Source organism: Notechis scutatus, chromosome Z, assembly GCF_049901735.1.
Source record: "Notechis scutatus isolate UNSWTSFEM ecotype Mainland chromosome Z, rNotScu1.2, whole genome shotgun sequence".
NCBI lineage: Eukaryota > Metazoa > Chordata > Lepidosauria > Squamata > Elapidae > Notechis > Notechis scutatus.
Window position 1 is genome coordinate 187,388 of NC_142025.1, and position 24,513 is coordinate 211,900.

The following is a 24,513-nucleotide window of genomic DNA, read 5'->3' on the forward strand; positions in this document are numbered from 1 at the left end:
CCAGCCAACCAATCAGTACTCATTTAACCCAACCCTCATTTTTCATTCGTCTTCGTCCCCTCCATGTCCCGCCTTGCCTTCTCCCCTTCCCCACCCCCGATTTCTACACCGCCAGAGATCCAAACCACACCGTCACTTTAAAAAAAAAAAAAGTTTATTATTATGATTATCGTGATCATTGTCGCCATTCTTATCTCGTGATCTTCACTTATTATTTTTTTGTTACCCACGTATTTTTAAAACCGATTTCTCAAAAAAGAAAAAAATGGAGAAAGAAAGAAAGGAAAAAACGAAAAGAAAAGAAGGCGGGGGAATTAAAATTGCAAAAACAGAAGAATGAAAAAAATCAGTCAAGCCACAGTGAAGGGTTAGAAATCACAGGGGTGGGAGGGGCCGGGGTGAGAGCCGGTAGGGGGCGTGGGGGGGCACGGGGTTGTGGGGTGGGTGGTGGGTGGGAAGGAAGCCAACTAACCTGGGGTCATATATACAGACAAGGGACTGGTCAAGAAATCAATGCACACACCATTCATTTAGGGAAAGCTGCCAGAAATTATCTTCGAGCCATTTTTTTTCTTTAGTAAACTTTCCTTTTCTTTTTTCCGCACGAAATACATCAAAGCATGCGATGGCGTTGGCAGACGGGGGTGGGGGGAGGGAAAGAAACAAAATAATGATAATCGAATCGAAACCCATTTTCCTCCCCGCAGTTACCACCCACCACTCCACCCTCCGTTTGCACGGTCTTCCGGTTGGATCTTCAAGTCAGATTGTTCTGCAAACAGTTTGCATCGGGGTCGTCTGGATTGCCTTTCCGGTTATCCAGCTTGGGCGAGGTGGAATTCTGAATGTTAAACACTTCGTGCGTCTTTGAGGCAGGATTTCAAGGGGTCCTGCAGCTTGTGGGGGCACTGGGATCATCCTAAATGGATGTTGGGGCAGGGTAGGAAACAGGAACAGGTCAGGAAGTGGGAGAGAGAGAAAAATCGGTTAGTTTCCCGGTGTCGTTGGAACGAGTCAGGGAGATGGTCAAAGGGGGCTTGCCTCTTTTCTTCAAACCGGTCTCAAACCCAGCAGCTTTAAGATGCGCGGACTTCAACTCCCAGCATTCCTCAGGCCAGCTGTGGAATTCTGGGAGTTGGAAGTCCACCCGTGGTTTTTTTTCGAGTCGCGAAAGTTGAGAAACTCGGCTCGAAAGAATGCCTGTCCCACCCTTGCCCGCGTACCTGGACTTCAACTCCCAGCATTCCCGATATTGGCTGGGGAATTCTGGGAATTGTAGTCCGCCTGTCTTCGAGTTGCTGAGGGGGGGAGAAACGCTGCTTCTAGTTTATTTCCTCCCCAAAGCAGGGTGGAGTATTTTCCCGAGTACTTTCATGCCTCTAGTACAGGTAGTCCTCATTTAGTGACTGCTCGAAGTTACACCGGCAAAGAAAAAAATGACTTCTGGCCACTTTTTTTCACACTTACAACCATCGCGGCATCCCCACGACGTGTGATCCAATGCTTGCCAACCGTCTCATATTTATGACGGTCGTGCTGTCCCAGGGTCATGTGATTTCTCCCTTTCGTGACCTTCCAAACATCAAGGGAGGGAGAAGCCTGATTCACTTAATGACCATGTGACTCGCTTAACAACGGCAGGGCTTGGCTTCTCCGCGATGGCAAGGGAGGCCATAACATGGGGCGCTGCCATCTGGCATAGCGACAGGAAATGTGGGGCTGGATTGCGGTTGTAAAACAAGGACTACCTGTATATATCCTAGCCAGGGTGCAAGAAATAGTTCTCGGATGAGAAACACGACATTTCATTTGCAACTCTTGAAAGCAGCGCTGTCCTTTTTCTTCCCAGGAAAGGACGCAGCTGCTTTAAAGGACAGCCAATCGCTGGCCTCAGGAGTGCCATTTCTTGTTTTAATTTCTTTTTTTTTTTTCTTTTTTCTTTGTAACCCAAGCTGTGCACAGCCTTAGCGTCAGTCCCCGAGGATGGAACTGCAAGCAGTGATGCAGTCGTGAACATGCCCATGCTTTGGGGTTATTCTCTGCCCTTCCCTCTCTCTGTCTTCACCTGTCTCTCTCCTCTCCTCCTCTCCCTCCTCTCTTTTCTTCCCCCTCTCTCCTCTCCCCTCACCTTCATTCCATCCTACTTTCCTCTCTCTCCTCCCCTCTCTACTGTCCTTTCTTCCCCCTCTCGTCTCCCCTCTCCTCTTCATTCCTTCCTATTTTCTCTCTCCTTTATCTCATCCTCTCCCTCCTTCCCCTCTCTCCTCTCCCCTCTCCTTCATTCCTTCCTACTTTCCTCCTTGTCTCCTCTCCTCCTCTCTCCTGTCCTTCCTTCCTCCCCTCCTCTCCCCTTCATTCCTTCCTATTTTCCTCTCTCCTTTATCAATTCCTCTCCCTCCTTCCCCCTCTCTCTTCTCCTCTTCTTCATTGCATCCTACTTCCCTCTATCTCCTCTCCTCCTCTCCCTGCTCTCCTTTCTTCCTCCTCTCCCCTTCATTCCGACTTTCCTCCCTGTTTCATCTCCCCTCTCCCTCCTCTCCTTTCTTCCCTCTCTCCTCTCTCTCTTTCCTCTTCTCTCTCCTTCACTCCTCCTCCTTCTCTGTCTCCACCCCTCTCCAGTTCCTGCTTTCTTTCCTCCTCCTCCTCCTCCTCCTCCTCCTCCTCCTCCTCCCTCCTCCTCCTCCTCCTCCTCCTCCTCCTCCTCTTTTCTTCCCCATCTCCACTCTCCTTCATTCCTTCCTACTTTCCCCCTCTCCTTCATTCTTCCCTTCCTTCTTTCCTCCTCCCTCCCTGTCTTCTTTCCTATCTTTCCTCTCCTCTCCTCTCCCCTTCCCTCTTTTCTCCTCCCCTCTCCTTTCTTCTCCTCCTCTCCCTCCCTCTCGTCTCTTATCCTCCCTTCCCCTTCCATTTTCTCTCTTTCTCTCCTCTTTTCTCCCTTCCCTCTCCACTCCTCCCTTTCCCTCCCCTCCTCCTCTTTTTCCTCTCTTCTCCTCCCCTCCCTTCTGTTCTTTCCTCTTCCCTCTCCTCTCTTCCCCTCCCTTCTGTCCTCTTTTTCTCTCTCTCTTCTCCTCCCTTCCCTCTCCTCTCTCCCCGTCCTCAGCGCAACAGCAACCTTGGAGAAGGGAGGCAGCCAGCGCCCTCCCCCAGCATTCTCCTGCCTCCCCCACTCCAAATTCCCAGTTCATCCAGTGTAGCTTCTGGCCAAGGATACACAGCCATCCACCACAACACCACGGATGGAGGATGGAGACAAGCAGACAGGGGAGGAAGACACAGGGAGCCTGTGGAAGGGGGCTCAGGCCCACTGCAGGACCAGGGGGAAAAGAGGGGTGGGTAGACTGAAGAGGGGTGGTCTCCCCCAATCCCCCTCGCCTAAGATTTAGGGGCAGCAAACAGGAAATTAGTTACCTTCATCCAAGCATTGACTACCAAAGAGGGTTAAGAGGCCCCAGTAGTGGTTATGCTACTGGTTCACCCCGGTTTGGCCGAACCGGTAGTGAAAAAAAATCAGCTACAGGGGAGATCAACCACCGAACTGGCGGTGACTAAAGTAGGATCCCGCTGCTGAGAGGCCCTCAATATGTCCTCATGAAGTTTCCTTTCAAATCATGTGTCCTGCAGATGTTTAGCTTTCAGCTCCCAGAATCCTCCAGCCAGCATGGCCTTTGCTGGTCATTCTGGGGGTGGGGGCGAAATCGACATTAGAAGGTGGCTCCTGGGGGGGTGAGTGAGAACCCCACTTCAAAAACTGAGGTTGTCCAGTGGTCCTGAATATCTATGAGGAGCCCATCAGGGCAGGAGAGAGAGAAAAGAGAGAGAGAGAGAGAGAGACAGAGACAGAGAGAGGAGAGAGAGAGAGAGAGAGAGAGAGAGACAGAGAAAGAGACAGAGAGAGAGAGAGATGAGAGAGAGAGAGAGAGAGAGAGAGAGAGGAAAGAGAGAGAAGAGAGAGAGAGACAGAGAAAGAGACAGAGAGACAGAGAGACAGAGAGGAGAGAGAGAGAGAGAGAGGCAATGAAGGGCCAAACGCAGAGGATGCTGTGGAGAGATCCCAGATCAGAGGCTCTTCCTGTTGAGGAGGGGGCATCCCACCCATTGGGTGACCCCTTCTCTAGGAATACAGGAGACCCAAAGGAGCTTCAAACCTCACCATCTTCCTTCCTTGGCGTTCATTTTCATTTTCACCTTTGAAACAGTTCTAAGGAGGAGAGACCGAACAGCCACTAGGAAAAAAATGTGGACCTATCTTCTCCCCATATCTTGATCATATCCCTCAGAACTGTGAGAGAAACTCATCCAATGCAATTGCCAAGGCAGTCAAGGATTGCCCTCAAAGGGAGACTCTAAATAGGTTTCACATGAGTTTGGCAGAAATCTGGCGGGAATCCTACAGGGGTAATATGGACCTATCTTCTTCCCCACATCTTTATCATATCCCTCAATCTATTGCAGGGACCCTGAGATAGCTCCAGAGCTGTGAGAGGAACTCGTCCAATGCAATTGCCAAGGATTGCCCTCAAAGCAAGAATCCTAAGTAGGTTTCATGTGAGCTCAGTAGAAATTTGATGGGATGCCTGGGGGGGGAATGTGGACCTTTCTTCTTCTCCCTACATCTTGATTATATCCCTCAATCTAATGCAGGATCCCTGAGATAGCTCCAGAGTCCGATGCAATTGCCAAGGCAGTTGAGGATCGCCAAAAGCAAGAATCCTAAGCAGGCTTCCTGTGAGCTCGGTAAAAATTCAGCGGGATGCTGTTTGGGCAGCCCCAGTTTCTTCCCCTGAACCCCTTGAAATTAGAGGGTGCTACTTGCTGAATATAGGGCGCAACTGGTGTTAAGGTCATGATGCCATCACCTTCAACAGCTTTGAAGAGAAACTGATCATTCATGGAGATCAGGTGAGGATCAGAAGCCCCGACAGGATAACACACACGGGGGAGAGAGGGGTGCTGTGTTGCTCGTGGTCCAACGTCATGCGGGGACCCATAAGCTGTTGGGGGGGGGCAGGAAGGGAACCACCCTTAGGGAGGCAGACTTTGGACCCCTGAAAAAACAGGGCAACTTTCCAGGGGTGTCACAGAGCAAAAACTGATTGCTGAGATACCGCAATTGAAGCTCTGGATTATTTTTGGGTTACTTTCTGCTGGAACCGGGCGCTCCTCAAGTTCCAAATGTCCTCCCTGCTGGTCCTTCACCAGGCATGGGTGGGAGTCCATATGGATAGACGGCAATATTTGTAGCTTGGGGTTGAAATGAAGGGGCCTTGGAGCTCTCTGAGCTGGGTGGTTTTCTTGCCGATGTTTCACCACCCTGCTAGGTAACAGCATCAGGGTTAGAAGGGGGGAAGAGTGTCAGATCCTTGACGCTCTCATAGCTGGGTAGTTTTCTTACAGACATTTCGTGACCCAGCTAGGGAACCTCATCAGTGCTAGGATGGTGAAGGGTTTATTCTCCCATCTCATCATCCTATATCACTCTTATCTTTGCCTATCGAGAGTCGTCAAGATTCGAGCGAAACGAAATCAATGGAAGCCTGCATAAACGCCTAGCTGGACTTTTCACCTTACTGCAGTCGTCTCGATTTTTTTGGATCCAACTCGGTCGGCGGTGGCAACCCAGATGGATCCACTGAGGGTGCAGCCTCCCAGGGGGTGGACCAGGAGCAGCAGCAGCCCAGCCAAGCATGCCTGAGACAGCAGAGACGGGACGGGGAGACAGGGAGGGGGGTGGGGGTGGCAAGGCGTCAGGAAGCATGCTGAAGGACGGGAGAGGTGAAGAAGACACGTTACCTGACATATAATGTTATCATAGTAAGCCAATGCACGAGCGTGGGGGAGTGGTTACACGGGGTGTCACAAAATTTCCTTACATTTGGGTGCGATCCCTCGGCAATGGTGGAGAGGGAGAAGTTGTCGTTGTGTAGCTCCGAAGGGGTTCGGTATCTGCAGGGAAAAGAGAGAAAAGGGTGAGCATGCGCGCGCAAGAGGAGAAGGATGGTCAATTCCAGAGAGGCGCTTTCCTAACCATGTCTCACGGGGGGAAGAGAGGGCTTCTGAGCACGTGCAGAAGGCCAGCCGTTCAAGTGCAAACCTTCTGGACCATCGAGCGGCAGGTGGAAATTCTTGGCTAATCCCCAGAAGCCTTGGTTAGGATTGGATGGGAGATGACTCAGATGCCATGGAGGTGGATGTGTGTGTGTGCACACACTCGCATGTGTTTATTTGTGTAAAGAAAACTTTGGGGGAAAGCACTTTTTTTTTCCAAGGCCTTTTCTTTCTTTCTTTCTTTCTTTCTTTCTTTCTTTCTTTCTTTCTTTCTTTCTTTCTTTCTTTCTTTCTTTCTTTCTTTCTTTCTTTCTTTCTTTTTCTCTTCTTTCCTACTTTCTCCTCTTTTTCTTTCTCATGTTTTTTCTTTTTCCTTTTCTTTTTCTTTCTCCTTCATTCCTTCCTTATCTCTTTTATTTGTTTCTCTCTATTTCTCCCTCCCTCCCTCCCCTTTCTTTCTTTTTTCTTTTTCTTCCTTTCTCTTCTTTCTTTCTCCTCCCTTTCTCTGTTTTTCTTTTTCCTTTCATTTTTTCCTTCTCCTTCCTTCCTTCCTTCCTTTCTTTCTAATTCATTCTACTTCTCCCTCCCTCCCTCTTCTTTCTCTCTTCTTCTTTTTCCTTCCTTTTTTTCTTTTTCTTTCTCTCTTCTTTTTCCTTCCTTCCTTTTTTCTTTTTCTTTCTCTCTTCTTTCTCCTTTTTCTCACTCTCTCATTTTCTCACTTTCTTCTCTTTTTCTTTCCTTTCTTCCTTCTTTCATCCTTTCTCATTCTTTTCTCTCTTTTAATTGTTTCTATCTACTTATCACTCCCTCCCTATCTTTTTTCTTTCGTTCTTTTTGTCTTTCTCACTTTCTTTTATTTCTCTTTCCTTCTCTCTCTTTTTCTCACCTTCTGTTTTTATTTCTCTGGTTTCCTTCTTTTTCTTCTTTTTTACTTTCTCCTCTTTCTCTCTCTTTCTCTTCTGTGTTTTTCTGTCTGTTTTCTCTTTCTTTTTCTTTCTCACTTTTTCTTTCTCTCTCCCTTCTCTCCCTTCCTTCCTTCCTTTTTTCTTTCACATTCTCTTCTTTCTTTTTATTTCTATTTCTCCCTCCCTCCCTTCCCCTTCCTTCCTTCCTTCCTTCCTTCCTTTTCCTTCCTTTTTTTCCCTTCCTTCCAACTTAATAACCCTGGAACTAATTTGACTTCTGCAGCAAATCGCTGTCAAAAAACAACATGTGGTTGACTTAATCCCTGATTCGATGAACGATGGGTGGCCAAGAAAGTTTGTAAAAACAGGCTCCAACATTTCCCTTTCCGAAGCGTCTCGTTCTGCAACTGCCGCAATTTGGGAGTCACTCGACGACATCGGTCATAAGCTGAGGCCTCTCCGTTACTACCCTTTGCTTTATGAGATGGGTAAGTGGCAGGCGGCCTTTGGAAGGGGGCTGGGGTCTTTCTCAAATGCCCACTTCTCTTTCCTGAAACCCCCCCTTGCAATCCCCTTTATAGCAAAACACTTTCAAAAGTTTCTCTCTTGGCAACACAGAAAGCTGTCGAAAACATCTGTGGGTTTTCTCTCTTGGCGGCGAGATTGAAGCCCCCCAGAGGCCACCCACTTACCCTCCCAGCTTTGCATTCAAGCCATCACTGGCCCCAAATAATTCCCCCTGGCAAACCAGCCTTTTCAATGCCCTCTCCCCCCTTCCCCCAATCTCCCCCAAAGAGGACCGTGGGAACCCGGCGTCTTCCCATCGCAGCCGGCTTTGTTCCCTTTCTGGTGACCTTTGACCCTCGTTCCCCCCCACCCCAAGTGCTGGAATCTTTCCAGGGACACCCCTCTCCCCATGGTCACAGCTCCCCCACACCCCACATATGCACACACACTGCCCCTTTGTAAGACAATGCACCATCTGCTCTGGCTGCGCTCAGACGTCCCTTTGCGGGGGGAAAAACAGCGACAATACTCGGCAAAAGGAGGGTGGGGGTATCCGGGTCATGCATTGGGGCGGGGTGGGGGACACAACTCATTTGCATCTGTGAGCAAGTCCCCCTCAAAAAGAAAAGGAGGAATAGGTGGAGGAGGAAGCGGCCAGGATTTTCCCACGATCTTTGCCAGAATGGGAATTCGCTGACTGCTACTCTCGGAGTGCCAATGGGTCAATCTCCATCCAACCGTTTAGCCAGGGGAGGCTGTCACAATGGAGACTTGGAGACTGACTCCCCAAATTTGGGACCTTATCATTATTATTTTTTGCACAGAGAAGGGTGGACCTCACGAGTTTGGGAAGCTGGGGGGGAGGAAAGACATCCCACATCTGCCAAGAGGGGGTGGGCTCAGGTCTAGACCAGGCTGTGGGGAGGCAGTAAATATGCTGTATTCTGGGGAACGAGAAAACGAACGGCCTTCCGTGAATCGATGTCAACTCATAAAATACTTCTATGGTCTTTTTAAAGTTGCTAACAGAAAGGGAGAGGGGAGCAGTGTGGCAGCTTGGAAATCGAAAGTGCATTCCATCAATAGTTTTTCAAAGATAGTAACTAGGTGACTGAAGTTTCTGCCGTGCAAATATCTAATGGGAGAACATGATTGATGAATGAATGAATTCTTTATGAATGAATTCTTTATTGGCCAAGTGTGATTAGACACACAAGGAATTTGTCTTGGTGCATGTGCACTCAGTGTACATGAAAAGAAAAGATACATTCATTAAGAATCATAAGGCACAACGCTTGATATAGTCATAGGGTATAAATAGGCAATCAATAGAATAGAATAGAATTCTTTATTGGACACACAAGGAAATTATGACTCTGGGCAATGGATGTGTCTCGTTGGAGAATATAATCTATAACACACCCAGGGGGTGGGGTGGGGGAAACCAGGGTGAAGGGGGACAAGGAATGTGACAAGGTGACAAGGATGTGCCTCAGAGTCAGCTCCACCCAGGCAGTGCCGGACATTTTAACTCCCCATAAATCCTTTTGAAGTTTGGCTCGAGACTCATGATTTCATTGGGGGAAACTGCCGGAATCCTGACACTCTGTTTAACTCCCGATGAAGGCCCTTTATAGATGTAGCCCTTGACTTTACAACTGGCACGGGCGGGGGGAGTTGGACTAGAAGACCTCTAAGATGTCCCTTCCAAGCATGATTCTCACGGATGGATGGTCTGTTAGCCGAGGGGCCGGAGCCAGCAGTGCTGTGACCAGGAAAACTTGAGTGGGCTTCTCTGGGCCTTAATGCACAAACCCAAGGACAGGTGGAACCGAGTTGGAAGGGGTACCGGAGGTCATGTAGTCTAACCCTGGTGTGTACATCCATGAACAGGCGACAGTTCATTTACTGACAGTTTGAAATGACGACGGCGCTGAAAAAAAAAGAGAGGCTGATGATCCCCTTTTTTGCACTTCCTGTATCCCCCCCCCCAAACCCGGTCACGTGATCAAAATTTGGACACTTGGCCACTGACTCATATTTATGACAGTTGTGGTGTCCCGGGGGTCATGTGATCCCCTTTGCGCCCTTCCGACAAGTGATGGGGAAGCCAGATTGACTTCACAACCATGTGACTAACACGTCGGTGATTTGTTTAACGACAGAGGCCAGATAAGCGATAAAATGGGGGCAAAACTCATTTAACAAATGTCAACTTAGGAGATTGGCTTGAAGTAAGCCAGTTGCTTTCGTGCCTAAGGCGGGACTAGAACTCCCAATCTCCCAGTTTCCAGCCTGCTGCCTTAACACTTCACCCAAACTAGCTCTTCGTGTGAACCTTCCTTGATGGCTTAGCAGGGATTCCCTTGTTTCAAAACCGCATGTCTGGCGCCTAGCCTTGGGACAGGGAAATCCAGGCGCCCTTCCCCACGGGGTGGGCATCCATCCCCACGTTGGTCTACTGGACAACCTTGAGTTGGACCCTTCCCACTTCTCCTCCTTTTTGGTTGCTACATTCGGCTTCTCGGAGAGGAGCATTCTTCACCTCCTTGGCGGAACCGAGGGGACAATTTATCCGGGAAATTGATAGCTTGAAGACCAACCAGCATCAACAGCGCAAGCCTCTCTCCATCTCATCTAGGGCCAAGTTGGCATCCTGCCCAGCAGAAAGTCCGTCCATAAATCAGAGACTGGAGAAGATGGATCTCTCGGGAGCTCCACGGCTAACAGCTGTGTGGAAACGTCTCCTTGGGTGTAGCGACGCCGAGAACAGCCAAGCAGAAAAATCGGTCCATGGGCGAGGAAGAACTCTTACGTCGGCCAGTTTTTGAAGGAGGAGGAGGAGAAAGAGGAGGAGGAGGAGGAGGAGGAGATGGAGGAGAAGGAGGAGGGGAAGAAGGAGGAGGAGAAAGAGAAGAAGAAGAAGAAGAAGAAGAAGAAGAAGAAGAAGAAGAAGAAGAAGAAGAAGAAGAAGAAGAAGAAGAAGAAGAAGAAGAAGAAGAAGAAGAAGAAGAAGAAGAAGAAGAAGAAGAAGAAGAAGAAGAAAGAAGAAGGAGGAGGAGGAGGAGGAGGAGGAGGAGGAGGAGGAGGAGGAGGAGGAGGAGGAGGAGGAGAAGAAGAAGAAGAAGAAGGAGGAGAAGAAGAAGAAGAAGAAGAAGAAGAAGAAGAAGAAGAAGAAGAAGAAGAAGAAGAAGAAGAAGAAGAAGAAGAAGAAGAAGAAGAAGAAGAAGAAGAAGAAGAAGAAGAAGAAGAAGAAGAAGAAGAAGAAGAAGAAGAAGAAGAAGAAGAAGAAGAAGAAGACAACACCTGGGTAGGTGGATGGGGGTGTCGCTCCAAAATGATCAAGGAAGGAAAGTTGGGGCCTCACCAACTTTAGAGGAAGGGAAGACACAGTGTGGTGGGGTTGAAGAAAGGAAGAAGAGGAGAGTTCGAAGGGACCTTGGAGATCTTCCAAAGTGGACGATGGATGGGAGAAGGTCAGAGGTGGAGTTGAGAAAGGTCAGGAGATGTTGGTGAGAGAAAGTATCTCAGACGAGGTGGAATGGAGCATGGAGGTCTTCTTGTCCCCCAAGGACTGGAGGAGGGATGGGTGAAGGTCGAAGGTAGACCTGGGAAGCTCAGGAGATGTGAGAGAGAGAGAGAGAGAGAGAGTAGAGTAGAGAATTGCAGAATTGAAGAGGGGGAAGGGACCTTGGAGGCATTCTAGTCCAAGCCCAGGCTGGAGCTGGAGACCCTCTACCATTTCAGACAAGGGCCGGTCCAATCGCTTCTTGAAGAGCTCGCTCCTCAGTGATGGAGCACCGACAACTTCTGATGGGAAGTCATTCTACTGGTCAATCGTCCTCACTCCTTATGTCATGCCCCTGTCGGAGTCTGAATCCGAGGAGAAAGCCGAACAGCTGACAGGGAGCGGGAGTGTGGCTCCGTTGGCTGTGAAGGAAACGGGGCGGGGGGGAGGGCAAAGTCTGACTGGGCAGAACAGGGAGAGGTAGAACAAGGGAGAGGGTGTTCAGAGGGTAGACCCAGGCCCACCCCCCTTTTCATCCTAGGGCACGCAGGGAGGAACGGAGAAGGGAGCAAGGTGGGTTGCCTGGCTTACGGGGTAGGAAAGGGCCCTGATTCTCTTCATTAGCCACACCTGGAGAGAGAGTTTAAAAGAGATGCAAGCTGAGTGCGGCATCTGCTGGGAACAAACTTGAGTTTATCTTGTGTTGACTTTGCTTATCTGTGTTCCTGGCGTCTTCCCAAACCGTGTTGAGTTATTGCCATGCCTTTGCGTCTGGAATTCCTTCTCCTGCCCTGCCAGACTCCTTTTGCCTCGGTTGGACTTATAGTTACAGTTTTTGTTGACCACGTTTTGGACTTGATTCTCTGCAGCCCAAAGGCTGTTTACCTGGGAGAGTTTTTTTTTTTTTCTCCAGCCCAGAAGGTAACCAGGACGTTGGAGATAGTCAAGGGACTCTTATCGCTTATTTGACTGTGTTGCCTTTGTGCCACGCCCCTTTGGGTCCTCACACCTTAGTTGCAGGTTGCTTCTCTCCTTGATGAGCTTCCATCCATTGCTTCTATGGGGCAGGCCCTCCAATTTGGGAAGATGCTCTCATGTCTCCAACCTCCTTCTTTTCGCTAGACTAGATATCCCCGATTCCTGCAACCGGTCTCCATGTTTCTCCAGCACCATGTAAAGTTACAACGGGTAGCTGTTGGCCAGAGTAACATCTGCCTACTGCCTCCAAATGCTTAAGAGGGGGAGTCTGGTGGACAACAGGACTCCTTTGAGCATGCTGTGACTTTCGGCCTGTCGCTCTCACTCTCTCTCTCTCTCTCTCTCTGAGTCCAACCCACCTCACAGGATGGTTGTGGTGGGAAAAATAGGAGGAGGAAGGAGGGGGAGGGGGAGGTGGTCATCACTTTGAGTCATTGATGAGGGAGGGAGGGAGGTGGGAAGGGAGGAAGGGAGATGGGAGGGAAAGAAAGGGAGGGAGGGAGGGAGGAGACAGAGGGGGAAGGAAGGAAGGGAGGGAGGAAGGAGATGGGAGGAAGGGAGAGAGAGGGAAGAAGAAAAGGGAGGGAGGGAAAGAGGAAGGAGAGGGTGGGAGAGAGAGAGAGAGAGGAGAGGGAGAGGAAGGAAGGAAGGAGGGAAGGAAGGAAGGAAGGAGATAGAAGGGATGGAGGGAAGAGGAAATGGGGAAGAGAGGGGGCTGCAAGGGAGCAGGGAAGGAGAGGGAGGGAGAAAGATAGGAGAAGTAGAGGGGGAGGAAGGAAGGAGGAAGGAATGAAGGAGATGAGAGGAAGGAAAGTGAGGGAAGGAGGGAGGAAAGGGAGGGAAGAATGAGAGGGAGGGAGGAAGGAGTGGGAGGGAAAGAGGGAGGGAGGAAGGACAGGCAGGGAGGGAGGAGAGGGAGGGAAGGGCTACTTCAAGGAGGGGGCACTTTTGTTGGGGAGACCCTGCCTCCCTCCCTCCCTCCCGGCCAACTCACTTGCTCTTCCGCAGCTTGAGGTTCTCGGTCTTGAGCAGGTAGAGCTTCTTGGCGAAGAAGACAGTCATCATAAAGAGGAGCAGGACGACCAGGGCAGCCGAGCCCACCGCCACGCACATCACCTGGAAGTCGGTCACGATGGACTCGCAGCGCAGCCCCTTGTGCCAGATGTAGTCCTGGGTGTTGCACCTAAGGGGGCGGGGGGAAAGGACCAGTGGTGGGTTTCCAAATTTCTTCCAACTCTTTCGGGGAGAGAGAACATGCACGCAGGGCTCTTGCATCGACGCCGGGGAGCTGCGCTGGGTTGTTGTTTTTTTAGCTCAGCTGAGGCGCAGCAATGCGTTCTGCCACGAGAGAATCAGCTGAACTAAAAGAAACCCAAGGGAATAGAGGAGAGGAAAGGGCGGGGCCAGCCAGAGGTGGTATTTGCTGGTTCTCTGAACTACTCAAAATTTTAGCAACCGGTCCGACAGAACCGGACCGAACCGGCTGAATACCACCTCAAAGGTTTGGACTGATCCCACGCAATCCCCCATTCCAGCACTCTCTCTCTCTCTCCCTCTTCCTGTATCTATCTCTCTATCTTTCTATATCTATATCTCACTACATCTGTCTGTCTGTCTACCTACCTACCTATCTCTCTACCTCTCTCTCTACCTCTATCTGTTCTCTCTCTCTCATCTATCTATCTTTCCCTCCCTCCCCCATCCACCCACAGCTTAAATAAAACCTTCCAAGTTTTTGTCCCTCCCTTTCCCAGCCGCCCGTGCAGAATTCACCTCCGGAAGAGAGGGATAGCGCCATTTGCAATTGAATGAAGTGGGGGGGAAAGAAATAAACTAAAAAGAAAAAAAGAAAAATTCTTAAAAATGATCAAAAAAGGAAACGTAAATAATAAAACATAAAATAATTAAATCAAATCAAATTAAAATCAGAAAAATTAAACAAAAAACAAAAAAAACCTAAATCTATTAAAAAAATTAAAAACATAATTTAATTTAAATTATTTTAAATTAAACTAAAATAAAATAAATGAAATTAATGAAATAATCAATCAAATCAAATATAAAAAAATAAACCTAAAGTAAATTAAATTAAACTAAACTAATTAAAGTAAGTAAACAAACTAAAATAAAGGAAATTAATTAAAAAATAAAATAAAACAAAATAATTAAATTAAACTAAATTAAAGTAAAGTAAACTAAATTAAAGAAAATAAAGAAATAATTAAATTAAATTATTAAGATCTTTTGTGACCTATGAGAAAAGATTTGGCCTTACATAAAATCTCCCAGTGGAAATGCCACTCTAGAAAGTCCTTTACTTATAATCCACTGAGCCCAACATTTCTGTCGCTAAGTGAGACAGTGGGGAAGGGAGTTTTGTCCCTTTTTACCACCTTTCTGGCCACCGTTGTTAAGTGAATCACGACAGTTTTTAAGTCAGTTTTGAGTCACAAGGTCGTTAAGTGAATCGGGATTGACTTTGCTCATCAGGAGATTCACCACTGTGACTGTCATAAATATGAGTCCATCGCCGAGTGCCTTGATATGAATCACACGACCATGGGGAGGGTGCAGCGGTTATAAGTGAGGAAAAACAACCATCGCTTTTTCCTGTGCCGTCATAATTTTGAACCATCACTCAGACTTATGACCATTACCACGTCCCCGCAATCAAAACTCCTGTGGCAACGGTCTTGTATTTATGACCATCTCGTGTCCCCCCTCTGCGACCAGTCCATGGGTAGAAGCCCGATTCACTGAATGACTGTCTGACGACGGGGATTCGCTTCATGGCGGGCCAAAAGGTCATTAAATTGAGTCAAAACTCAGTGAACGACTGTTGTGTTTGGCAAGATAAATTTTGGGCTTCGGGGCGGTCATCAATCTGAGAATTACTTGTATTCTGCTCAGGAGACAGATGAAAATAGATCTTAAATTCATATTGTTATATAATATTATAATATATAATATCATGTATTGTTATAATATATAATAATATGTAATATTATATTACATTCATCCTGATATTTTAGTTTCATATATTTCCTTTTTATAACTTGTTATACAGGGTGGCATTATTCCTTTTTGCTCGACTTATGACCACCTTCGAGCCCAACGTTTCGTCACTTTGTTCCATCTTGAGTTTGGCCCCCTTTGAACGACCTCTCTGGCCACCGTCGTTAAGTAAATCATGGTGGTGGAGAGGCAAGCAACCCGGTCTTTAAGTGAATTGGGCTTCCCCATTGAACTCTGCTGGCCTGACAGTCGCAAAAGGGGATCATATAGTGCTGGCATCGTCATAAGCACAAGTCAGAATTCTGATTGCACGACCGCAGGGAGGCTACGACAGTCATAAGGGTGAAAAACAGCCACCGGTCACGTTTTTGTTCAGTGCCGCTGGAACTTGGAATGGTCATTAAATGGGCTGTCGTAAGTTGAGGACTTTCTGTTTGGGGTCTCCTGCTTGAGCAGGGGGGTTGGACTAGATGACCTCCAAGGTACCTTGCATTATTCTACAATTTCTGTAAGGGTCTCCTGCTTTAGCAGTGGGATAGCCTAAATGACCTCTGAGGTTCCATCCGACGCTATGATTTGACATATCTTCCATCTTGGCTGGAGCTACTTGGAACCTACAGAACTCCCCACCACTAGACCTCTGCCAAATCTACAGCCTGAAAGAGTGCTCGACCGGCTCTCCCGACCTCAACAGACTACAAAGCTCAGAGTCCCCGACTTCAGGATCTCCCCATGGGGATCCAGGAATCCATTTCTGACTGCAGTTTCTGACCTCCTGGCTGGACGACCAAGTGGATTAACGGCTTCCGACGGCTTTGACCTAATTCCGGCAGAGGGGCGAGGCCGGAGGACTCCGAATACCATCTGCCTGCTTCTGGGAAAAGCGGGGGCAGGGTCTTCCGACCCCATCTGTGGAATTCAGGGTAGGGGGTCTTCAAAGAGGATGGCCTCCACACACGGAGCTTGGAACCTCGTCCTCGAGATACGACCACGGATTTAAGAGAGCATTCGATATGACGATGGCACTGAAAGAAGCGATGAGGGGATGTTTGTTTCACCCTTAACAACCGTCGTGCCTCCCGATGATTCAAATTCTAGATGAAGGGCCACCAAACCAAACCCCGTGTTTCCCTGAAAATAAGACCGGGTCTTATATTAATTTTTGCTCCAAAAGACCCGTTAGGCCTTATTTTCCAGTTAGGGCTTATCTTCAGGAAAACAGGCTACTTATGACGGTTACAGTGTCCCAGGAGGTGGGGGAGAGGTCAGGGCTCGTCCCCATTTTGCGACAAGCGAAGTCAGGTGTGGGGGAAGGGCGGGGAGGCCTGATTCGCTGAACAACCAGGTGTCCGACATTATCCGCCCTGTCGATTCCCTTCACAAACGTCTCACTTAGCAGCAGAAATGGAAGGGGGTGGTGGACTGCGTAAGCCACGTCACGACAGCGGGGATTCGCTTCAGGAAAGGTCGCAAAACAGGGCAATACTCACTCAACGACCGTCTCGCTTGGGGAGGGACCAAGTGGCCATCGTACTGTCGAGGACAGCCCTACCTCAACATTTGATTTGGGGTGAGGGGGGACAGGGTGGTGCCCTGGAAAGACCCGACCGGCAAGGGCCAAACTCGCCCATCTCGCTTAGTGACATAAACGTCAGGCTCCACTTTGGTCGTAAGCCGAGAACTACAGGCCTTATGAAACAAAACCGCCCCGTCAGCAAAAGGACCAGGTAGCCATGTTAGGCGCGGAATGATTGAGCAGCTCCGGTGGCCTAGAGGTGGAGCTCTCGCCTCACAATCAGGAGGCTGTGGGTTCAACCCTAGGGAGAGGCTAACATTTGGAATAGACTCTTCTCCTCAAGCAGGGGTTGGACTAGATGACCTCGCAGGTCCCTTCCGATGTTCTTCTTCTGTCAGGGTCTCCTGTTTGGGCTGGGGTTGGACTAGAAGACCTCCCAGTTCCCTTCCAATTCAGCGACTCGAAGTTGAGCTCCGCCTCACAATCAAGAGGCTGTGAGTTCGATCGAGGCGAACGTTTGGAATAGGCTCTCCTGCCTCGAGCAGTGGGTTGGATTAGATGACCTCCGAGGTCTCACCCAACTCTTGTTATTTCTGTGAAATCTATGAAATTCTTTGGGGAGGGAGGAATTGAAATGGGGGTATGAGGTCAAAGGTGAGGCCAAGATGGGAGGGGGAAGAAAAGGGGAGGGGTCTCTTGGCTTCAGCCTCCCCCCCGCCACTGTGAGACCCTCAGAGGTCCCATTTTGAGTCTGGGGGCAACTGAGGTGGTGTTCAAAGAACGCTACCACCCCCTTGGTTGCAGAAGAGGGAAAGAGGGAGGGGGATATCTTTCAAGACCCTCCCCCCTACTTTAAGCCCCTCCCTCCTGAATCCTCTTTTAATGACCCTCGGCGTCATTAAAATGAAACCTCTGCGAAGTTCAGGCGGGCCGATTGGCATCTGGCAAAGAAGAACTCCTGAGCATGCGCAGAGTGCTTTTGAGTGGGAGGGGGAGTTTTCTTCAGTGCCAGGTGAGAATTGAGCAGGGGGGCCTTTCCTGAATGGAACAGAATGAATCCTCAGAAGGTGCCCAGGAGGTCATCTAGCCTGCCCAGCTCCTTTGCGTTTCTCCATCGACCAGCTGAGGGTGGGTGAGTGCTGCTCCTGGGCTCCTCAGCCTCCAGGTGTCAGATTTCCATCCCCCAGCGCCAGTTCAGGGGTTCCTTCCCCCAGGGGAGAGACAGAGAGAAAGAGGGAGGGAAAGAGAGGGAGGGAGGGAAGGAACAGAGAGAGAGGAGGGAGGGAGAGAGAGAGGGAGGGAGGGAAAGTGAAAGAAAAGAGGCAGAGAGAGGGAGGAAAGAGAGAGGGGGGAGGGAAAGAGAAAGAGAGGCAGAGAGAGAGAGAAAGATAGAGAAAGAGGTAAAGAGAAAGAGAGGGAGGGAGGGAGAGAGAGAAAGAGAGAAAGAGGGAGGAAGAAAGAGAGGGAAAGAAAGACAGAGGGGGAGGAAAAGAGAGAGAAAGAGAGGGAGGGAAAGAGAGAGAGTGAAAAGACAGAGCGGGGAAAAGAGAGAAATAATATTACAAAAGTTTTTCTTTTTTATTGTTGCTAAACGTAATATTTCAAAAGCAAGGGAAAAAAAAACCAAGGGGCATAAAAATGCATTTTTCATGTTTTTCTTGGAACAATTATCTGAATTCTGCCTTGTTTATCATTATTTTAGGTAGTAAAGCCTCATTATTCAGGTTAAATTAAATTATTCACTACCCTAGGGCCTAGCCCTAGACCATTCCTCCCTCTCTCTCTCTCATTCTCCCTCTCTCTCTTTCTGTTCCTTTCTTTCCTTTCTTTCTTTCTCTCTCTCTCTATATATATATTTCTCACTCTTTCTCATCCTCTCTCCCTCTCCCTCATTCTTACCTTATTTTCTTTCTATTTCTTTGTTTCTTTCCCCTTCTCTTTCTTTCTCTCTTTCATTCTCCCTCTCTCTCATTCTTTTTCCTCTTTCTTTCTCTCTCTCATTCTTTTTTCTGTTTCTTGCTCTTCTCTCTCTCCCTCACCCCTTCTCTTTTGTTCTTTCTCTCTCCCTCCTTCTCTTTCCCATTCTTCTCTCCTTCACTCTCATTCTTTTTTATCTCCTTCTGTCTGTTTCTCTCTCCTATTTTCTTCCTATTTCTTTGATTCTTTCTCCTCTTTCTCCCTCTCTCTCTCATTCTCCACCTCTCATTCTGTTTTCCTTTCTTTCTCTCTTTCTCTTTTTTACTTGTTCTTTCTCCCTCCCTCACCTCTTCTCTCATTCTTTCTCTCTCCCGCTCCTTCTCTCTCCCATTCCCCCTCTCCTTCAATCTCATTCTCTTTTCTATCTCCCTCTGTCTCCTTCTCTCTTTCCCTCTCTCCCATTCTCACCTATTGTTTTCTTTCTATTTCTTTCTGTTTCTTTCTCCTCTTTCTTTCTCTCTCCCTCTCTTTCATTCTCCCTCTCTCATTCTTTCCTCTTTCTCTCTCATTCTTTCCTCTTTCTCTCTCATTCTCTTTTTTTCTGTTTCTCACCCATTCTTCTCTCTCTCCTTCTTTCCCATTTTCCCTCTCTCCTTCACTCTTTTTTCTACCTCCCTCTGTCTCCTTCTCTCTCTCTTTCCCAAGTTTCCTTTTGCACCCCGAAGTTGAAAAGAAACCCCCTAGCTTCTCCGGCTTGAAGGTAAGGGAGGAGTGGTCTCTGTGTGAAACCTCCCCTCAAATCTTCCCTTACGGGAGCCGAGAGGGACCCCCAGCCCTTTTCCAGCTTCCGTCCCCCTCTGCTCACCTGCAGAAGGCGCCCAGGTTCTCCACTAGGTAACACTGCCCCCGTTGTGGCAGTAACTTGGGAAGGTGTCGCAAACTGACTTGCAAGTTGCGTTGTGTCGGGTGTAGCCGCTACGGCATTCGGTGCTGTTCTCTGGGATGCTGGCTTCCCGGGCCGGATCCCCGAAACTGGTCCGGCAATGGTTCGTCCCCGAAACGACAAAAGTCTGCGGGGGGAGAAGAAAGCGGCGGACGGTGGGCTCTGTGCCGGGGAGTTTGCTGTGGACTTTAGGGGGTGTGGGCGTGGGGGCCCAGGGGTCCTTCCCCTCTTCCTCTTCCTCTGCAGCCCCTGCCTCTTCCTCTTCTTCTTCCTCCTCTTCCTCCTCCTCCTCCGGCTCCTCTTCCTCATCGCCGTCGGTGTAGAAGGAGGTTGTGGGGTAAAAATCCGACTCGTCGAATGGGCTGAACTCATCGTAAAGGTCACGGAAGGGCCACGAGACCCCTTTGTCCACAGACGGCTTCGACTTGGTCGAGTCTACGCCAGGCCCACGCAAGGCCCCTCCGTCGAAGAGGTCATAGTAATCAATGTCGATGATCTCCGAGGCCAGTGGATCAGAAGAAGGGGTCTGCGTAGGTTTGACGATGGGAGGTGCCGTGGAGCGGAGGGTCTCCAGGTTCGGGGTGCGGCTGGACAGCTCTTCTGTCGGGCCCTGGGCACCGCCGGCTCCTCCCAGGGTCTCAGCCGCTTGGGGGTGGTGCGTGGATCGCGTGGGGTCAAGCAGCAGCTCCCTCTCGGCGTTGTCGCGACCGAGTGGATTGAAATCGTGCGGGGGGAGTGCCGTGGCCCATCCGGGATTCAGGGGCGTCTTCGCGTGGGGGTCTCCACTGCCCACGTCTTCTTGGCTGCCGGGCCCGGCTTTGCCTCGGTCGAAAAGCCTCCAGGTGCCGTCTTCCGCCCTCCCCAGGGATGCCCCGCGTGGGGCAGCCGAGGAAGCTTCAGTGCCGGGGTCCGGGTGCGAATCACTCTCCACCATCTCTCTCACCGTCCGCCGGGAGCAGCCGGGACAGAGAACTGGCCAGGTTTTGGGCTCCCACGTGGGTTGACGGGCCCATGTGGGGGGCAGAGCGTGGAGCACCCGTGGGGACTCCTTGGCCCGGGCCGGTTGCACAGATGACCCCTGAGCCGCGGAGACGTTGCCCACCAGCCCGGAGGTCTCTCTGAGGGGAGCCGGATGCACTTTCGTGGGGGGCTGGCTGCTGAGAAGGAGGGCCCCCTGGCTGCTTCTCCACAGGGGTCCCGGGATTTTGGGGTCACCCGGGAAACTCGGACGGGGCTCAGAGCCTGCAAGGGAGGAAAGCAGACACATCGGAACACGGTGCTTAGGGTGTGTCTCTCTTTGGCGATGCACACACGCCTCCGTGGGAGGGGGGAGGGGGGAACCCCCAAGAGAGGGGGAGGGGGAGGAGGAGGAAATAAATATGCCTATTTTCTGCCATACCCTTCACCGCGGCTGTGCCACGCGTGGCATCGCAAAAATAGCAGCCGTTCCCACACAGCCTGATTCATCTGTTGGATCCTCCTCACCTCCTTCAGAGCGTAGTAAAGGGAGATTAATTCCCAGGAGGTGTGGCCGGGAGGGAGAGGAGAAGGAAGGAAGGAAGGAAGGAAGGAAGGAAGGAAGGAAGGAAGGAAGGAAGGAAGGAAGGAAGGATGGAAGGAAGGAAGGAAGGAAAAGAGGCAGGGAGGGTGGGAGGGAAAGGATGGATAGGAAAGAGGGAGAGAGGGAAGGGAGGGAAGGAGTGAGAGGGAGGAAGAAGGGAGGGAGGAGGGAAGTGAATGAGGGAGGGAAGGAAGGAAGGAAGGAAAAAGGCAGGGAGGGAGGGAGGAAGGAAGGAAGGAAGGAAGGAAAAGAGACAGGGTGGGAGGGAAAGGATGGATAGGAAAGAGGGAGGGAAGGAGGGAGGGAAGGAAGGTAAAGAGGGAGGGAGGGAGGGAAAGGATGGATAGGAAGGAGGGAGAGAGGGAAGGGAGGGAAGGAGTGAGAGGGAGGAAGAAGGGAGGGAGGAGGGAAGTGAACGAGGGAGGAAGGAAGGAAGGAAGGAAGGAAAAAGGCAGGGAGGGAGGGAGGAAGGGAAGGAAGGAAAAGAGACAGGGAGGGAGGAAAAGGATGGATAGGAAAGAGGGAGGGAAGGAAGAAAGAGAGAGAGGAGGGAAAAAAGGAAGGAAAGGAGGGAGGGAAGGAAGGTAAAGAGGGAGGGAGGGAGGGAGGGAAAGGATGGATAGGAAGGAGGGAGAGAGGGAAGGGAGGGAGGGAAGGAGTGAGAGGGAGGAGGAAGGAAGGGAGGAGGGAAGTGAATGAGGGAGGGAAGGAAGGAAGGAAAAAAGGCAGGGAGGGAGGGAGGATAGGAAGGTGGGAGGGAAGGAAGGAAGGAAAGAAGGAAGAAAGGAAAGAAAAAAAGGAGGAAGTGAGGGAAGAAAAAGAGAGGAAGGGAAAATTGATGAAGGGAGGGACGGAGGGAGGGAGGGAGAAGAGGGAGAGAAGGAAGGAAAAGAGGCAAGGAGGAAAGAGGGAGGGAAGGAGGGATTGATGGGAAGGAGGTAGGGAAAAGGAAAGGTTCAAGGAAGGAAAAGAGGGAGTGAGGGAAGGAAAAGGAGGGAATGAGGAAAGGAAAGAAGGGCAGATGGGAAGGAAGGAGGGAGGGAAGGAAAGGAGGGAGGAAGGGAGAAATTGAAGGAAGGAAGGAAGGGAAGAAGGGACAGAAGGAGGGAGAAGAAAGGGAAGGAATCAGGGAGGGAGGGAGGGAGGGAGGAGTAAAGAAGGTGGGAGGGAGGGAAGGAAGAAGGAAAGAAGAAAGGATGATGGAGGGAGAGAGGAATGATGGATGGAGGGAAGAAAATGGAAGAGAGGACAGGGAAGGGATGAAGGAAGGAGGGAGAGAGGAAGGAAGAAAAGAAGGAGGGGTGCAGGGAAAAATGTAAGAGAGGAATTGGAAGGGTGGAAGGAGGGAGGCAGGGAAGGAAGGAAGATGGGAGGGAAGGAGGAGGGATGTAAAAAGGACAGGGAAGGGCAGAAGGAAGGAAGGAATATGAAGGAGGGAAGGAGGGAAGAAGGAAGGAAAGGGAAGGAAGAAAGGCAGGAAAAGGGGAGAGGGAAGAAGAGAGGAAGGAAGGAGAGATGGAGGGATGAAAATGGGAGAGAAGAGAGGAAAGGGATGAAGGAGGGATGCAAGAAGGGAGACAGGGAGAAAAGGAAGGAGGGATGGAAGGAAAAAAGAAGGATGAGGGGAGGGAGAGAAGGAGGAAGGAAGGAAGGAGGGAGGGAGAAAATGAAAGAGAAGGAAAGGAGGGAAAGGAAGGGGATGAGGAGGGAGAAACGAAGGGAGGAGAAAAAGATGGAGGGAGGAAGGCAGGGGCTTAGAGTGAAAGAGGGGCACACCCATTTTTTTGGGGGGGTGTCTCCCCCCTTCTTCCAGAAAGACCCTGGGAGGGGTTCACCTGCTTGAGGGGGTCGCAACCAAGCAGGTGTGTGTGTGTGTGTGTGTGTGTAGGGCGGGCCGGGCAGGTTTTCTGCACATGCTCAGGAACCCCTCTTCCTGGGGATGCCACCTTCCTCCCCCCCACCGCCTCTCCTTCCCTCTTGACCCCTTCCCTCATTCCAACCAAACCCCTCCCTTTCCCCCTGGACCATCTAGCTTGTCTTCCACACCTTTTGGCTGGGGATGTTGGGCTTGGGAGTCCGGCCCGTGGGGAGGAAAGAGTGGGCTGGGGAAAGTGTGTGTGTGCGCGCGGGAGAGAGCAGGACCCCCTCTCCCCTTTTCTGGACCCCCAACCCCTTTCCCAGGAGAAAGGGAGTCCCCTCCCCAATCTCAGACCCCCCTCTTGAAAGACGCTGATTGACAGATGGGGAGAGATAACCCCCCTCCCCAGATTTCCGCAGCCCCCTCCCCTCAATCTAGAGGAAAAACCCCCTCCCAGATTTCCGCAGCGCGATCCACCTACCTGCATCTCTTCCAAGGGTGCTCTGTGTGTGTGTGTGTGTGTGGATTTGGAGTGGTGTTCGGGGGTGAGATACGTGTCGGGGGGAGAACACCCCAATGACCCCCTCCCCCTTCGTCTCCCCATGGCCCACCGCGCCCCCAATCCGAGCCCCCCAGCCTGAAAGACCCCAGCCTGAAATGCGAAGAAGACCCCCTCCTCATTTCTTTGGCCAATGTGGGGAAGGGTCTGCGAAGGGCTAGGAGGGACCCCTCCCACAGATTCTCAGGACCCCCAGCCCCTTCCTTCTTCCAGGCCCACCTACCCGCCAGCAGCAAAGCCAGGAGGGCCAGCCGGGGAGCCGCCGGGGCGCCCCCATCCCTGCCTGCCCTTCCACGCCGCCGATTAGCTCCTTCGCCGCCGCCCCATCATCCGCGGCCGCCTCGCCTCCAAGCAGCACCACCGCCGAGTGGCCAGCCGCCTCCTTGAACGGGGGTGGGTGGGGTGGGGGCGAGAGGAGGATGGGCGGGGAGGGGGCGGCGCTTGGAGAGGGGGAGGAGAGTGAGAGGCAGCAGCAGCGGCGGCAGCCCCCCTCCCCATCCACGCCAATCATCCGCGGCAACCAGGAGAGAGAGAGAGATGGGCTTTGTAGTCTCTCTGCGTTGTCGCGCGGCAGACACCCCTCGCTGGGCTGAACGTGGGAAACGTGGGAGCTGGACGGGAGGGTCGATGCGGGAATTCGCACGGGGCTGGGCGCTCGGGACTCGCGCCCAAAAGCAGCCAATGCAAGGCGCGAACGGAGCCAAGCAGCAGGCAGGCACCCCCAGCCAAGGAATTCAAGGCGGGGGGGGCTCCTCTGGCTGGGGAGGGAGTGCAAGAGGAGGAGGAGTCTTTGTGGCCGGTAGTGGTGGTGGTCTTGGCTGGATCCGGCTGGGGCTTTGCTTAAGGCTTTAGTGCCTTGGGCAACTCAGCTTCAACTCCAAGAAACCCCCCCACAAGCTGGCAAGTTTTTAAGAGGACTACAACTCCCAGAATCCCCAAGGCAACATGCTTTAAGATCGGTGGAAGTCAACTTCCAGAATCCCCCAGCCGGCTGGGGAATTCTGGGAGTTGCAGTCCACGTGCTTAAAGTTATCATCATCCTGGAAGGACCGTGATTGTAGTAGTAGGAGGTTGGGCCATCGTACCGTTGCTGCCTCAGTCGCCGAAGGAAGATGAGAGGGTCCATCAGAAAGCAACGCCAAAGCCCATGACGCTGGGCTGCCTCAGCCTTTCCAAACCCATGTCCCTCGAGGTTTGCCCG

At 50.9% G+C, this 24,513-nt stretch overlaps 1 protein-coding gene across 1 annotated transcript; it reads right to left on the reverse strand.

Annotated features, from left to right (window-relative positions):
* Positions 1–142: 142 nt before the first annotated feature.
* On the reverse strand, positions 143–23,839 carry CSPG5 (chondroitin sulfate proteoglycan 5). Its single transcript, XM_087948101.1, is given in 8 exon segments — positions 143–862; positions 864–907; positions 910–919; positions 5,871–5,943; positions 12,938–13,126; positions 19,257–19,293; positions 19,296–20,576; positions 23,536–23,839. Coding segments are annotated over 7 exon segments (1,431 nt in total). The 5' UTR covers positions 20,269–20,576; positions 23,536–23,839; the 3' UTR covers positions 143–757.
* Between the last annotated feature and the right edge of the window lie 674 nt (positions 23,840–24,513).